Raw genomic sequence first — 16,452 nt, 5'->3', positions numbered from 1 at the left:
CAGACATGCACAATTGCACATGCACAAGTCATTTATTACTACATGTGTGATCCTCTTTGTTTTTGCTGTTTGTTTTTTGGGTTGTGTGGCCATGCAAACTACAGACATAATTATAGCCTACTACATGATTTTTTATTCAGGCACGTTTTAAACCTTTCAAGGTTTTGCCACTTTTTCTCGTTCATTAATGTACTGCCGTCTTTAAATGTAGCAAACCTCGCAAACGTAGCAAACCGCCAAACCTAGCAAACGGAAAAACCAAGAACATCATACAACTAAGGCAAAAGAGCCATGTCCATCTGAGTCCTGTCTTTGTCATGAGTTACCAAGGGGGGTGGGGGGACTTGTATACCAGGCCCAGGTATACAAGTTCCTCCACCCCCCTTAGTAACTCATGACATCTAGTTTTCTTTTTTCAATTTTCTCTTTCGCCTTAGTTGTGTGATGTTCTAGTTAGAAATTAGATTTACCGTAATTAGCGTTACCGTAACAAACCGGTAGACTCTTTAACATAGGACAGTTTTCCGTGCGAATCAGCTGATTTCAGTCATGTGACTCAGCACGTGATATTCCGATCTTCTCCGATCTTCTCGATCCGATCTTCTCCAAACATTTTTGATACAAAGAAAATTAAGTGAATGTATCGCCACAGCAGCGTGGCCTAATGGGTTAGGGTTAGGGCAAGGGAATAGTCATTTCGATTGCGTGGGTTCGATTCCCACCCTCTGCTAATGTTCTTTTTTCTTCTGCAACTGAGTGCAAGAAGGATCTTAAAGAGTGTAATCAATTGAGTTTATAAGGTTACAATCATAATGGCGTGAGTCACATGACTGCAAACAGCTGATTCACGAGGAAACCTGTCCTACGTTAAAGTGCCTACCTAGCAAACCTCGCAAACCACAAAGTTGCCAGATGGTATTTTTTTAAATTGTATTTTTTTTTAATTTCTTGGCGTTTTATTTATCGGTTTATTATTGCATGTTTTTTAAAACCCTTTTGAATAAGTTATTTGTTTAGTGTTGATATCTTATTTTTATCAATAAAAAGATATCAAAATCTCTGCTTTGTTGGTAATGGTTAGTTTTGATATGAATACGTTTAAAGCAATGCCTTTGCGATCAACATTTGTGATATGTTGAAAGGTAATATTAACGGAATATTTGGTAGTCAGACATTCGGGAATCAGTACTTAATCCTTTAGACCAGCATTTCCACTGAAGAATATTCTACAATGCGCAACTGATGGTGCTCCGGCAATGGTTGGAAAGCATCGAGGGTTCATTGCACTGATGAAAAGAGCAATTCTTGGACTTATTGTAATGCATAGTGTAATTCACCGTCAGCATTTGGTTGCCCGTAATCTCAGTCCTGAACTGCATGAATCACTGAATATTGGGATAAAATGCGTCAACAAGATAAAAGCGCAGCTCAAAATGTCTCAGTTTCCCAATTTGAGGGAGAATGTTACTCAGTTTCCCAATTTGAGCGAGAATGTTATTACAGAAGAACAACGGCAAAAATACTGCTCACATTTAGACATGCTTCATAAAGACATGAAACTTCGCTTTCCAGATGTCGTGGACCTCCATGTTCCAAACTGGGTGGTACAACCATTTTCTCCCGAACCTATACAGACATACTATAGAAGTGGAATTTCAAAAGCAGTTTATTGATATGCAAACAGATGATGAGTCAAGAGTGAAATTCAGAAATGATCGATAGGTACCGTACGATTTGTTTTGTGCCAGGTTGCTGGCAAATATGAGCTTCTCTGGAAAGCTAGAAAAATGTGGATTTTGTCGTTTCCTACTTCATATATGGTTGAAAAGGGGTTTTCGGCTGTGGCATTGATGCTTTCAAAGCAAAGACATGCTTGCTAATTCATAAACGGGATGATCTTCGACTCTATCTTACGAAGATGTCGCCAAACATTTCAAAACTTTGTAAAAGTCGCTAAGCTCATCCATCCTATTGAACATTATCATGTTACTGTCAATTTCGTTGATTAAATTCCCAAAACTAAATTTTTCTATCACTCTATTATCAATGTTTATTTTACTTTGCAAAATTAGGGGGGCAAAATTATATTTTAACAACAAAAAGGGGGCGATGGACTAAAAAAGTTTGAGAAACACTGCCTTAGACCATGGTTGGGTGAGTTCACTAATCACTGGTTCTCTAAAAACCGGGCTGCAGACGATAAATAAAACTTAACTTTTGCAGGTGACCGTAGTTCCTGGGCTACGCCGTGTGACACAAAACGAAGAAGTTCCTAATGACAAGTTTTTGTGTGTGTTTAGAATTGTTACGGACAATTTTCATATCAAACGTCATATAAAACCATTCAGGTCTACTGAATCTTAGCGTGTTACGTCATGGAAATTTCTAAAAAAAATGAGCAGATTGCATTATCGATTGCAAAACCTGTAAAGCATTGCAGCTGCAGCATAGCATTGCATCATCGTTAAATCTTTAATTACTTGAACAGGTGTAAGCCAGGCTTGAACAGGTGTGGGCCAAGCTTGAACAGGTGTAAGTTAAACTTGAACAGCTGCTTGAATAGCTTATCATTATTACGTAACAGTAGCTGCCTACGTGCGTTTGAGATATTGCAATGTATTCTCGTCATTCTTAAAATTGTTGCTTGAGAGTTGGTTGCATATTCAACTGTTTTGCTTAGTGCTTGCCAGCTGGACAAAATTTCCGTCTTTTATCCAAGTAATTTGTTTTGTAGTGACAAGTTTAGTGGTGTATCGCGTTGCACCCCAGTTTCGACGGCCAGTGGCTATTTTTTACAGAAATACAATTCTTGAATAGACGTTTCAGAAGAGTGTTTCTTTTCGGTCATTACATACAGACGAACGGATCCGGAAATCTTATGTTACAATTTTCCCACGAAGAGATTATGGTTTACCGCTGTGACCAAGAATGTAAGGAATATTTTGTAAACGAAACCGGTTTTTCCAAAAGTTTTGGTCATTTGAAGTGTGTTTAAAATACCTATATGCTTTGGCTCTTTTTTGGGCTACAGTACTTGAAAAAAAATTGGTTTGAAACGTGTTTTTGGCTAGGTAATTTTGTGGAATCTGGCAACTCTACAAGGATTGCTTCTTTAAATGTAGCAAACCTAGCAAATCTTGAGAAAGGTTTCTACAATAATTGTAGAATGATGGCCGATGAGATTTTCAACTGTTCATAGTTTGCATAAAATAGATAGACCTAGACTACAGACGAGACAACCTTACCATTACTTGCTGCTAGTCTAAATCTATCTTCTTTAGGGAGACTATGAAAACCTATTGCGGAAGGCTTTCAAATGCAGAAACCTTCTCAAGCTTTGCGAGGAATTCGAAGTTCGCGACATTTAAAGACGCCCGCTGAGAAAACCTCATAACTATCAATTGACAAATGCACAGACCTTATTAAAAGTCATAGCCTAGATAGTAGTTACCATCAGTGGCGGCTCGTGTAGTGGTGCTGCAGCTCCACCAATTTTTTGGGCTCATTCTGCCCGTAAAACACGTCGTGATTTTTCATTATTTTTATCAAATTTGTTTAGGTTAGGTTTGCAGACCTTTCCAACCTTTCCCTTTGTTGACTGGAAACGCGAGAGGGAAAGAAAAAAAGTTTCTCTCAGAGAGGGAAACTACCTCATTGTCACATGACTTCCACTCAAGCTTGACCGCTATGATTTCGCTCTGTCAGGCACTGCGATTTTCTGTGCACCGAAGCGCAAGCGTCATAAAAGCAAACAAACCAAGTCGAAGTCACGTGACAATGATGTAGTTTATCAGTCTGGCAATGCTAACGTTCGTCGTTTTGGCGCTGTCTTGAACAGCGCGCCTAGGGTTGCCATATTGGCGATTTTATCCTCAAATTTATCCTCGATTTTATCCACCATAGAAAGAGCTCAACACCTGCTCTCCTGGGCCACATTGAAACGGGCTTTTGCCTGAGGATGGGTTTCTTTTATGTCCGGTTTTCTTTCTCCATCCTATTATTATTATTATGACTGCTCATCCACATCAATATTGGAACTGGCAAATTCAATCCACAACACTTTTCATTAGGCTGTCATTCATTATTACATGTGTGCTTCTCTCTGTTTTTGTTTTATTTTTTGCTATTGTTCTTTGGATTTTGTGGCCGTACTAACTACTGATATATACTATATAGCCTACGACATAATTTTTCATTCAGGCACGTTTTAAACCTTTCAAGGTTTTGCCACCTTTTCCCGTCCGTTAACGTGCTGGTAGGTTTATATCGATTTTTGTAGTTAGTATCTTTTTCGTCCCGGACGTGTTAATGACGAAAAATAAAATGATTGATTGATTGAAATTCAAAAAAGTTGCCCATTTTCAAAGGTGTTTGTCTGCATATTTGGGGTTTGGTTACCGTATTTGGTTCTTTTTTAACTATTTTTTAGAACCGATTTAGTTTAATTAATTGTGTTTGGCGATTCCCCAACCTATGTTAACTTACTTGCAGAACAATACATTGCAAAAGTGTTTAGCAACGCTTTCTGTCACAATAATGGCTGCAGCCAATACACCAATTCAATTTATTTTTGCTTGTCTCAATACAAAAGAAACGATATAGTGGAAATAAAACACAGCAACGAAACCAACAAAAAGAAAAAGTTCAAACCGCAAAAGTTTTATCTTAATTTTTCATTACAATTTAGAGCGAAAGATGCGCACAGAATGCACCAAATTAAGTGTCAACTTTCAAATTTTTCTGGGGGAGGCCCCCAAGACCCCCTGCCGTTTTGCTCGCCTTCGACGAAGACGCGGCCGGGCTGCGCCCGCCCGCAGCAGCACCACTTTCACATCTCACGAGCCGCCACTGGTTACCATCACTAGGTAATTGTACAAACCTTGTGAGATTTGCGAGGTTTGAACAACGAGATATAACACAATGAGTGGAAACTCCTATGGGGCGCCGTTTGGAAAAACACAATTTAGCAATTTTGCAACAATTTAACTAAATTGCAAAAATACGATTTAGTTATATTGCAGCAATTTAACTAAATTGCAAAATACGATTTAGCTAAATTGCAACAATTTAGCTAAATTGCAAAATACGATTTAGCTAAATTGCAACAATTTAGCTAAATTGCAAAATACGATTTAGCTAAATTGCAACAATTTAGCTAAATTGCAAAATACGATTTAGCTAAATTGCAACAATTTAGCTAAATTGCAAAATACGATTTAGCTAAATTGCAACAATTTAGCTAAATTGCAAAATACGATTTAGCTAAATTGCAACAATTTAGCTAAATTGCAAAATACGATTTAGCTATATTGCAACAATTTAGCTATATTGCAGCAATTTAGCTAAATCGTATTTTTGCAATTTAGGGTGCAAGTATAGAATCCGACACCCTGGTCAACATGACGTCACAAAACGGACGCAACTACTACATAGAGGGTGAAAAAAAGGATCCTGAAAAGCGGCGGAATGAAGGTGATAAAGCGGAATGGACATGGATTTTTTGACCATTTTACTGTGTTTTTACAATAAAAACATTAAACCAACGTCGAGTGTTGAATATAACTACCTAGAATGACATAAAATTTACCACATTGCATAAATTCAACTAAAAATTTACCCAATTAAACTTTAAAAATAAAAATATGAAACGTTTGCAACTAAATGTGCTGTAGCTGTCTAATTTCTGCTCGCATTTTAATTTTTACAATAAAAGTACCAATCTAACGCAACTGCAAAGAGTATGTCTTGCTTCAATTAAACAGTAGCACAAAATAAGTACCATCTTTATCTTGTGATAACTTAAACTTCACCAATTTGCATCGATTCTCAGCAATTCAATTTTTACAAGAAAATCATTAATCCTTTACAAATTGAAAGAGTATGTCTTGCTTTATTCACCTGAAAAGTTTTAGGTTTATATCTCATCTACCAAACGAGCAATCGTCGTTCAAACCTAACCGCCCAGCGAAGCTTTTTTTCAATGCATTGTAAAGGCGAATCGATCCTTATTCAGTAGGCTATACGCCACCCCCTGTTTGCTGTGATCGGTAAATAGTGCTTCAACTAAACTTGCTGTATTTTTGGCTGTCTTCCCTCGCCAATTTTTGTAGGCTATCCTGCATTGAATTCGTGTGTCAGTTGTTGATGGTGCTATTGAGAGGTGTCGCTTGTGGGCTACAGCTTTAATGTAAAATTTCCAAATTCATTTAGCCTATTTATTTCTCTTAAATGTAGCCTATGATTATTCCTAACGAGGACACTATGTTGTGTCGAAAACGTTGAATTTAGTAGTTTTTTCTTGTTTTTTTTTGTGTGTGTTTAATCGAAAATATTAAATCCAATAACGTTACTGGTATAGCTTATGTATCTGGTACAACAAGTCAAGCTCTCTATAGCCTACCAAGGCTCAAACATAACATCTTGTTAAAACATAATCAAATTAATCATCTGACCAAGAACTTTTTATTATTAACTTTTGCATTCACCACATGCCTAGCAGAGGAGAACGAAGTCACTTTTTTTTACTCCGGCTCCGCTCCTGCTCCGAAAGGATTTACTCCAGCTCCAACTCCGAAATTCATTTTGAAGTGAAATAAGCGTGAAGCTACTTTTTTCAAGCAATTTTTAAAAGACACAAAAAGCCCAAACACACCTGGGCTTTTTCAAATAAGCCCGGGTTTTTCTGAACCTTGCTTTTACTACCCTATGCACCCCCACCTGAACAGGAGAATAATCAACTTTTAGGCTTTTATTCAATTTAGGGTGCTAAGTTATCAACAGAACATTTTTGCATGTAAAGCATTGGACTGTTTCGGTACCCCTAATAAGGACTTTTTTGTAGCCCTAAAAAGAGCCCTTCTCCTTTACAATGCATTGAAAAAAAGCTTCGCTGGGCGGTTAAGTTTGAACGACGATTGCTCGTTTGGTAGATGAGATATAAACCTGAAACTTTTCAGGTGAATAAAGCAAGACATACTTTTTCAATTTGTAAAGGATTAATGATTTTCTTGTAAAAATTGAATTGCTGAGAATCGATGCAAATTGGTGAAGTTTAAGTTATCACAAGATAAAGATGGTACTTATTTTGTGCTACTGTTTTATTGAAGCAAGACATACTCTTTGCAGTTGCGTTAGATTGGTACTTTTATTGTAAAAATTAAAATGCGAGCAGAAATTAGGTAGCTACAACACATTTAGTTGCAAACGTTTCATATTTTTATTTTTAAAGTTTAATTGGGTAAATTTTTAGTTGAATTTATGCAATGTGGTAAATTTTATGTCATTCTAGGTAGTTATATTCAACACTCGACGTTGGTTTAATGTTTTTATTGTAAAAACACAGTAAAATTGTCAAAAAATCCATGTCCATTCCGCTTATCACCTTCATTCCGCCGCTTTTCAGGATCCTTTTTTTCACCCCCTATGTAGTAGTTGCGTCCGTTTTGTGACGTCATGTTGACCAGGGTGTCGGATTCTATACTTGCACCCTAAATTGCAAAAATACGATTTAGCTAAATTGCTGCAATATAGCTAAATTGTTGCAATATAGCTAAATCGTATTTTGCAATTTAGCTAAATTGTTGCAATTTAGCTAAATCGTATTTTGCAATTTAGCTAAATTGTTGCAATTTAGCTAAATCGTATTTTGCAATTTAGCTAAATTGTTGCAATTTAGCTAAATCGTATTTTGCAATTTAGCTAAATTGTTGCAATTTAGCTAAATCGTATTTTGCAATTTAGCTAAATTGTTGCAATTTAGCTAAATCGTATTTTGCAATTTAGCTAAATTGCTGCAATATAACTAAATCGTATTTTTGCAATTTAGTTAAATTGTTGCAATATAGCTAAATGTGTTGCAAAATTGCTAAATTGGTGTTGCAAAATTGCTAAATTGTGTTTTTCCAAACGGCGCCCCATAAACTCCTCTTTTTGCTCCGTTTTACGTGTCGGCCGTCACGCTTCACTACAGACACTTGCGCAGTAGATTAAACGGACATCACAAGAGTTTTAGATGGGATGTTCCTTCGATTTTATGTGCGTTGAGCTCTACCACTGAGCTATCTCACCGCCTAAGGTGCTTGGCTAATTAGTAATATAGTTTTGTACCATGGGTAAGGTGCTATCCACATCTTAGGCTATTTTCAACCTATTATTTAACATTATGTTATTGTCAGAAGCCTAAAATTAAACTCTAGTACAGCCCTAAAGTTAACCCAGCCAGGCTACTGTTAGCCTGTCAGCAACTTAATCAATTTTGAAGGACCTGAATTTCTAATAAGCCGTCTAGACTAGCGTCGTAAGTCTTACAATGTTTTTAAAACCTTAGGCTATAGTCTTGCACTGTTGCTAGTTGAATCGTGAAATTATAATAATAATAATAATGATAGCATTTATATCCCGCTCAGATTAATGAATGATTGATATCAGAGCGGCTCTCAATTTAATGTTTAGGTATTAGTTGTTAGGTATTTATTGTAAAACAACGAGCAATATTCCGTACATTAGTGTCTTTACTGTAACGCTTTACGCAGACTGATGTTGTTTTTCTGAACATCACCAATGACTTTGAGCTTTAAAATCTTCGTTTTTTGATAGGTACGAATTTTAAAATATAGCTTGCAAATGTGGTTTACAATATATGACACAATGTCCCAGTCGTTGGTTAATAAATACAAACTGTTTATATCAATCTCCTTAAACACAGTCTGCATTGTATTACAAAAGCTGAAATGTTTTCGAAAATCCACTTCCAGCCTCAGCAAAATTTTCATCAGAGTAGGACTTGGCTTCAGTAATGTTCCGTATTCGTCGTTTTGTAGTGTGTCAATCATAGATGAACCCGCTGTGCAACTGGTGTCACTTTCTAGTTTAGACAAAATGCCTTGTTGTTCATCTGTGGCACTGCGCTTCAATTTTCGTAACACGTATCCCCCAATATATTCTATTATGTGTATTTCATCAGTTGTAAACACCGTATTAGTCGTTTGTTGTTGTTGTGAAACTTTGCTATTTTCATCTCTGAAATGTAAATTTCCAAACGTTAATGTTTGTGTATTGAACATAGATGCTGGCAAGAGTATTTAATGGTATACAAATCGTAAATTCGTGCTATTTTTTACGGTAATGTAGGCAAAGTTAAAATATGCATCTTGCCCCGTTTTATGCATCTTGAGTATGTCTCATTTACTGGCTGGTATAGACAATTGCGTTATCTATTTGGCGACTTTATATGAAGTTTTTGGATATCGACCAATAAATACAGACTGAATTAAGACAAGTTTCGTACTTGAAGATAAGACGGAGAGATTGGGATTGGCTCAGTCAACAGCAATCCCACGAGATCACTGGATAAGCATTTTAATCATTGAAGGCAGTTTCTGAAATCTGGCAGAACTGTCGTTCGTCGTACCAGACATGATTGAAATAAATGTAAATCACTGTTGATAAGCTACATTGGTTAAACAAGCTATAGCATCGGTATAGAATGAAAATGCCACTATATGTTTGGTTTTTACCTCAGAAACACATCAAACAATTTTCTTGTTTGCTCCACTGCTTCCATACGTTGAAGTTTTCCGTGAAATAAACCTGGGATCACTTCAATTGCATCACAGCTAAACTTGTGAAAAAGTTCGCTCCCATTTGTGGTGGATTCGAATGCACGAATGTAATATTGAAGAGCTGCATCAGTGAAGTTATCAAGTGAACCACCAATTTGTAACCACATCTTCTGTACTGTTGATTCAGACACTAAAAAAAATACAAAGTGTGTAATGAATACTACATGTAGTGGCGGATGTCCCGGTAGCACCTTTTGAAAGTGTACCACAATACGTTTCCTAAAAGGAAACTTGTCTACAAATTCCCAAATCAAAGACATTTTAACCAAAATAGAGGATTCAAACCAACGACCTCCAGTCTTCTGGCCAATAGCATACTCTCTACGCCATGTTGGTTGGTCGAAAACTCGATCTTAGCAACTATATTATTACTATCCTTTTCCCTAACCCTCTGATTGGTCCATTCCCTCTATACACCTATGTAATGGTACATTTTCAAAAGATGCGTCCCGGTAGCTTATGTTTCCATTATATATTGGTGTAATGACGCTATTCAGTAGAATCAGGGCTCCCGAGAGGGGGGTCAGGGGGACCAATGCCCCCTCTACAAACGAAAACGCGATATATGATGTCTTAGTTGCAACCTGAAGGGGGTATGGGCCTCCGTTTCAAGAAATTAGGGGCCTCATTTTGCTATTTTGACGTCTGGAATGTGGTCTAACAATTTCCCCTTTTTACGTCGATTCGACGTAGGCAGGTGTTGAATAGATGCAATATTTGCGATATGTTTTAATTTGGCAGACTGGATATGCCTACCACAGCAATTGTTACACACAAGTGGCTGACTGCAGTCAGATTTTAACGTTGATCCGTCGTCGCCAGACGTAGAAACAATGTGTAAATGGACGATTCAGGCTATAAAGTTGTCTTGCCGGTCTACAGGCAGGTAATATGCGGAACTGTAGTACCATACCTTTTCTGGTGTTATTACATGTGTTTCCAGCGTGCTTTGACTTGACATGAAAACGCAATCCCCCGTTGGTTTTGTAAGTTTTCGGACATAAGTGACATCTGCAAAAATACCGGATAATATATCCAAACAATTTTATTCAGCTTTCAACACACAACTGCACAATTTAATTAGAGGTGCGAGGTCCTTTGAAACGCTTTCTTACCCAAATTCACGTTGCACTGTAGACGCGCTCGTTGAAATGGGAATACTTTGAAATTCTTCATCTTCGATTATTTCCACAAGATACTCGACGGTTAAATTATCAGAACTGTTTTCCGTTGCACTGTTATAAAAAGCCAAACTTCTTCTAGCCCTGTTGGTTGTTTATAGCTGGATAAGATAAACTTTGATAACCATATAGCCTACAGTCAGTCGTTTTGTATCGTATTTCGTAGACCTTTGCTACCCTATAGCCTACTAATTTAATATTGTTGTTAGCAAGAGCCTATGTATATTGTTGTTAGCAAGAGCTTTCGACCACGCATTTTCGAATGGCATATTTCCAGATGTTCTCAAAATTGCTAAAGTCATTCCAATTTATAAATCTGGAAGCAAACTTGAAACTAATAATTATAGACCAATTTCTCTCCTCTCATGCTTTTCAAAGATTCTAGAAAAGTTAGTGTTCAAACGATTGACAGCGTTTATAAATAAGCACTCGATCTTAACGCCTACTCAATATGGCTTTCGTGCCAACCATTCAACGAGTCATGCTGCTCTGGACATTATTACAATTCAATTCAATTCAATTCAATTTATTTTTCATTGCTGGCGCGAACATGAAGAAAACGGCAAAGTAAACTCACAAATTTAGCACCAACAAAAGGGAAAGATGGCAAAACCAAAAGGTTTAAAATATGCAAAAACAGTGTTGGGATGTCACTATCCTTAATTTGCACAGCCACAAAACCTGAAAATGAGATAGAAAAGACAAAAAATTTATGTGAAAACGGTACAAAAATAGGGCTACAATTACAATCAACACTTGCCAGTGCAACAAGGGCGATTTTAAACACGAGCTGAAGTTAAACAAAACAAGCCCAATCCCTCTCTTCAACAAAAGAAAAAATAGGCCGAATATTACTGTACAATGAACACTTGCAACAAGGGCGATTCAAACTTTACAGTCATTCATCATTTTGTTCCTTCCTCGTCTGGAGGGTTGGATACAATGCGCCATTGTTCTCGATCATGAGCTGTGCGTACTGCACATTCATAAGTTAATTTTGTCCATTTTGTGATGTTTGTTGTCCAAATCATTCTTGGTCTGCCTTTACTTCTTTTACCGTTTATCTTCCCTTCTATTAATGATCTTTGTAATGAATTTTGCCTTATTGTGTGTCCGAAATACTTCAATTTTCTTCTTTTGACTGTTTGTACGAGCATTTTGCTTGAATTGAATTTGGAGAGTACTTCATCGTTAGTGATTTTTTGTTTCCATGAAATTTTTAACATTTGCCTGTATGTCCAGAGCTCGAAGGCATCGATCAGTTTCTCCATTTTTTGTGATATTGTCCAAGTTTCAGAACTGTATAATAGGGTCGACCAGATATAGCATTTTAAGATCCTGAGACGAGTTGATAAATTTAAACGTTGATTGGTTAAAATATTTTTCATTTTTCCAAATGTAGTTCTTGCAATTTCTATCCGTCTAAGAATTTCATGGTCACACCTCCCATCTTCAGTTATTAAATGACCAAGATATGAAAAAGATTTTACTTTTTGTATAATTTTATTGTCAATTACAATTTGGAGTACTGTGGTGTCTGGTGATTTTGAGATTATCATTGATTTGGTCTTTTTAGCGTTAATTTTCATATTAAATTCTTTACCAATTGAGTTAACATTGTCCAATATTTCTTGAAGATCTTCTTGTGATTCAGCCAACAGAACAGTATCATCAGCATAGCGTAAATTTGTTACATTCAAGCCACCAACTTTTACTCCTTTCATATCATCAATGGATCGAAAAATCATTTCTGTATATAAATTAAAAAGACATGGAGAAAGTACACATCCTTGGCGTACTCCACGCTTGATATCAATCCCTTTAGATAAATCTTTTTCCATGCGAATAAATGCTTTTTGATTCCAGTACAAATTAATAATAAAACGTAAGTCTTTGCCATTCATACCAATATTGGACAAACAATGAATCAGTTTCTCATGGTTGACTCTATCAAATGCTTTCTCATAATCAATAAAACATGCATATACATCTTTATTTACTGCATTGTAACTCTCACAAATTGTTCTGAAGTTAAGTATACCCTCTCGTGTTCCTTTACCAGTTATAAATCCACTTTGCGTCATGCTAACCTCATTCTCAATAGATTTTCGATTTCTTAATAAAATTATTCTCAACAAAATTTTCAGTACATGACTGATCAAACTTAATGTTCTAAAGTCACTGCAGTTCTTTGCTTTGGATTTCTTTGGTAGTCTGACAAAAACAGTTTCATTCATTTCTTTAGGTATAAATCCAGTCATATATATTTCATTACATAATTTGTGTATGCGTTTTAAACTTATGCCATTGAGTGCTTTTAGCATTTCTGGATAAATGTTATCCTTTCCTGCAGCTTTATTACATTTCAGATCTTGAATGGCTTTCTCAACTTCAGATATCAATATTTCTTCTCCTTCGTTATTGGTAATTTCAGGCATACATGTTCTATCATCATCATATAATTCTGTTACATACTCTTCCCATCTACTCTTTATATCCTCTTCCTGAAATAACATTTTTCCTCCACTATCCATGATGCAGCTGTTTGCTTGTTCAACTTTCTTCAAACATGTTAGCTGTTTAACTTTATTGTGTAATTCAAGTGACTTATGAGATGCTTCTAGATGTTCTATTTCACTGCATTGATTTTCCCACCACCTTTGTTTAGCATCTTTGCATAATTGGGATATTTCCTTATTTAAAGCTTTATATTTCTTGTGATTATTGAATTTGTTTTTCTTTCTCTGTTGCATTAAGTCAAGTATCTTCTCAGTAATCCAAGGCTGTTTAATGTTTTTCCTCTTTGATGGTAAAATATTGGCAGCTGCATCATTTAAGGTTTCTTTAATTTCATTCCAACTTCTATCTATAGTTTCTTGTGTAATTACTTGAGGAATTTCTGTTTGCTGTAATAATTCGAATTTATTGTTTACTGTAATACTGAATTTCTCTCGATATTGTTCATTTTTAAGCATGTTCATGTCCATATGTTCTGACATATTTGTTCTTTTCACTCTTTTTAGCTTTATTTGGATTTTCATAACAACTGGATTGTGGTCAGACATTATGTCACATCCTGGATACGTTTTAACTTGTCTTACTGCATTTCTGAACCTATGGTTTATCATAACATAGTCAATTTGATTCCGAAATTGATAACCTGGACTTTGCCATGTATACAACCGCCTAGCAGGATGTTGAAAAAGAGTGTTCGCTATTACTAAATCATTAAGTTTACAAAACTCCAGCAACCTTCTTCCACGTTCATTTAAATTGCCAAATCCATAACGACCAGTTGTGGGATATTCATGATGATCACCCACTATTGCATTAAAATCGCCCATTACTATATTAACTTCTCCACTTTTAGTATATTTAAGTACATCCTTTATTGACTCATAAAACAACTCAATCTCTTCATCGGTATGTTCTTGGGTTGGTGCATAGATTTGTAATATATTTACATTAAATGGTGCTGCAGACAATTTAATCATCATAACTCTGTTAGAAATTGGCCAAAATCCAATGACTGAGTTAGCTATTTCTTTTTTCATTATCATACCGACGCCGTACATATGCTGTTCTCCCCCTGAATATACAAAAACAAATCTATCTTCTGTCACTTTACCATCACCTATCCATCTAGTTTCACTTATCCCAATTAAATCAAAGTTCATGACCGACATCTCTTGTTTTAAATTTTCGTATCGACCTGCTTTATAAAGGGTTCTTACATTCCATGTTCCTATTTTGAGTGCCCTTTTTCTAGTATTCAGCAGTCTACCATCAGACTTATGCCTTCCAGAGGGATTTGGGCATAAGCCATCATCACGAGCAGCTGTGCACATAGAAGAGGTTCCTCCTTCCCTGTAGCTTTTAGGGGACTTCACAGCAGGGGGCCCTGATCAGTCTCCATGACTCATTTTTGTTTTAATAGCTAGCATTGTTTACTATGGAATATATACTTGGTAAGGCTCCAATCTTTTCCAAGGTGACCAGCCACTGTACTCTAAACGTCAAAAGTGTGCCTAAACGGGTCACATCGTTTTGCTATCATGCCTTCCAAGCCATTGACTATTTATGGTTCTTCTGCCTTTTCAGCCATTCTAGACTTTATGCACTTAAAGGGATTGACTTCCCTGCCATGTTAAAGCTGTTCTAACATGCGCCTCATTTAGTTTAGCCAGCATTATGCCGTTACCAGGGTGTGGCCGTTGGTGTGCATTACCAACTTCGTGGAGCCATAAATGAGACTTGGGGTTTATATGAAGGACCAATGTTACCATTACTCTCATATGAGAAAATGGAAGAACTAGAGGTGCTACCTTTCACACAAACCCCCATACACCCCATATAGTACTTTGCAGTACTACACACAAAAAAAAATAGTGACAAGTTTCCAAAACTTTTCACTTTAAAAGTTTAACAAAATTATGACGTCACAAAATAAAGATTCAGCAAAGTGAAAAGTTCAGGAAACCGGCTTAGTGTGACCAAATGAATTCAGGGAAAAAATTAAGTCCAACGCAAGATACAATTAAGTACAATCAAATACCAGGGTTCATAGGTTACGCACTATTTATTTTTTAGATAAGGATTGATTAATCAAGTTTAGTTGAAAGTTATCAAGATTTCACAAAAATTAAAAACGAAATAAAAAATTTGGCGATTTAAATGCATTTCTAATTTCACAGTAAGGTAGACTAAATAAAAATACAGTAGTTTAAAAAAATATATTTAAAAGCAAATTATTATATAATTAAAGTTTGTATAATAAAGTAAGCCACATAAATGAAGCAGTTTTATGATAATACGAATTTCAATACAAACATCCAATAAGGTCTGGCAGCACTTCTTTTAGAAATACAGGTTAGGCTACCAGTCAACAGTTAATTGTAGTGGAAATTTAAAGATAAAATAACTATTTAATAAAAATCAAAGTTGCATTTCAATAATAATTGTATCTCATTCCAGACCAGTCTACTTGTTTATATGATGCACTTTCCGCTCTTGCATGCCTACTTCTTGTCTTCACTTTCTTTTCTTCTTCCTTTCTTCTTTACTTCTTGTTTTCGCATTTTTCTGAAATTCCACTTGCTGATAGTTTGGAAAATTTGTGACGAAGATCAAATAAGATGAAACGGTGTAATTTTTTCAAATTTGATTTTATCTCCAGGTCCTAAATTTGAACAAATTAAATTTTTAAGACTTGGACCTGGAGAGCAAAAATCTTGCAACCTACTTCCAAAAAGCGCGGGAAAAAAAAATAATAACCACCTCATATGAGCAAATACAGAACAATGAATTGACTGGACTTGTTTTACTAGATCTTAAAAAAGCCTTTGACACAGTTCATCATGAAAAACTCTTGCATAAACTCGATCATTATGGCATTCGAGGAGTTGCCAATGCTTTACTTACTTCCTACTTGAAAAACCGTAAACAATTTGTGTCTATAGGACAAGAAAATTCTACATTAAAAGAAATAAAATTTGGTGTCCCTCAAGGATCCATATTAGGACCACTTCTCTTTTTACTATACATAAATGATCTATCCAACTGTGTTTCTTGTGTTCCTAGATTATTTGCTGATGACACTTGTCTTGTCATTAAAGCCGATGATTTATTAAGTCTTCAAATTTTAATTAATC

General features: G+C 35.9%; 1 protein-coding gene across 1 annotated transcript; it reads right to left on the bottom strand.

Annotated features, from left to right (window-relative positions):
• Nucleotides 1-8,971: 8,971 nt before the first annotated feature.
• LOC145780021 (uncharacterized) lies at nt 8,972-10,854 on the bottom strand. Its single transcript, XM_082591724.1, has 4 exons — nt 10,736-10,854; nt 10,534-10,631; nt 9,516-9,750; nt 8,972-9,018 (listed from the first exon to the last, which is right to left on the bottom strand). Exons 1-3 carry the CDS (start codon nt 10,794-10,796, stop codon nt 9,595-9,597), a joined length of 315 nt encoding a protein of 104 aa, XP_082447850.1. The 5' UTR covers nt 10,797-10,854; the 3' UTR covers nt 8,972-9,018; nt 9,516-9,594.
• Nucleotides 10,855-16,452: the final 5,598 nt, after the last annotated feature.

This window comes from Aplidium turbinatum, chromosome 11, assembly GCF_918807975.1.
Source record: "Aplidium turbinatum chromosome 11, kaAplTurb1.1, whole genome shotgun sequence".
NCBI lineage: Eukaryota > Metazoa > Chordata > Ascidiacea > Aplousobranchia > Polyclinidae > Aplidium > Aplidium turbinatum.
This window is presented reverse-complemented; position numbering and strand designations above follow the sequence as displayed.

Coding starts and splice junctions, on each gene's coding strand:
- LOC145780021 (XM_082591724.1), bottom strand. CDS start 10,796: ATGAAGAATTTCAAAGTATTCCCATTTCAACGAGCGCGTCTACAGTGC. Junction 10,632..10,735: donor ACAGTGCAACGTGAATTTGG/GTAAGAAAGCGT, acceptor GTATTTTTGCAG/ATGTCACTTATGTCCGAAAA. Junction 9,751..10,533: donor ATGTAATAACACCAGAAAAG/GTATGGTACTAC, acceptor TATTTTTTTTAG/TGTCTGAATCAACAGTACAG.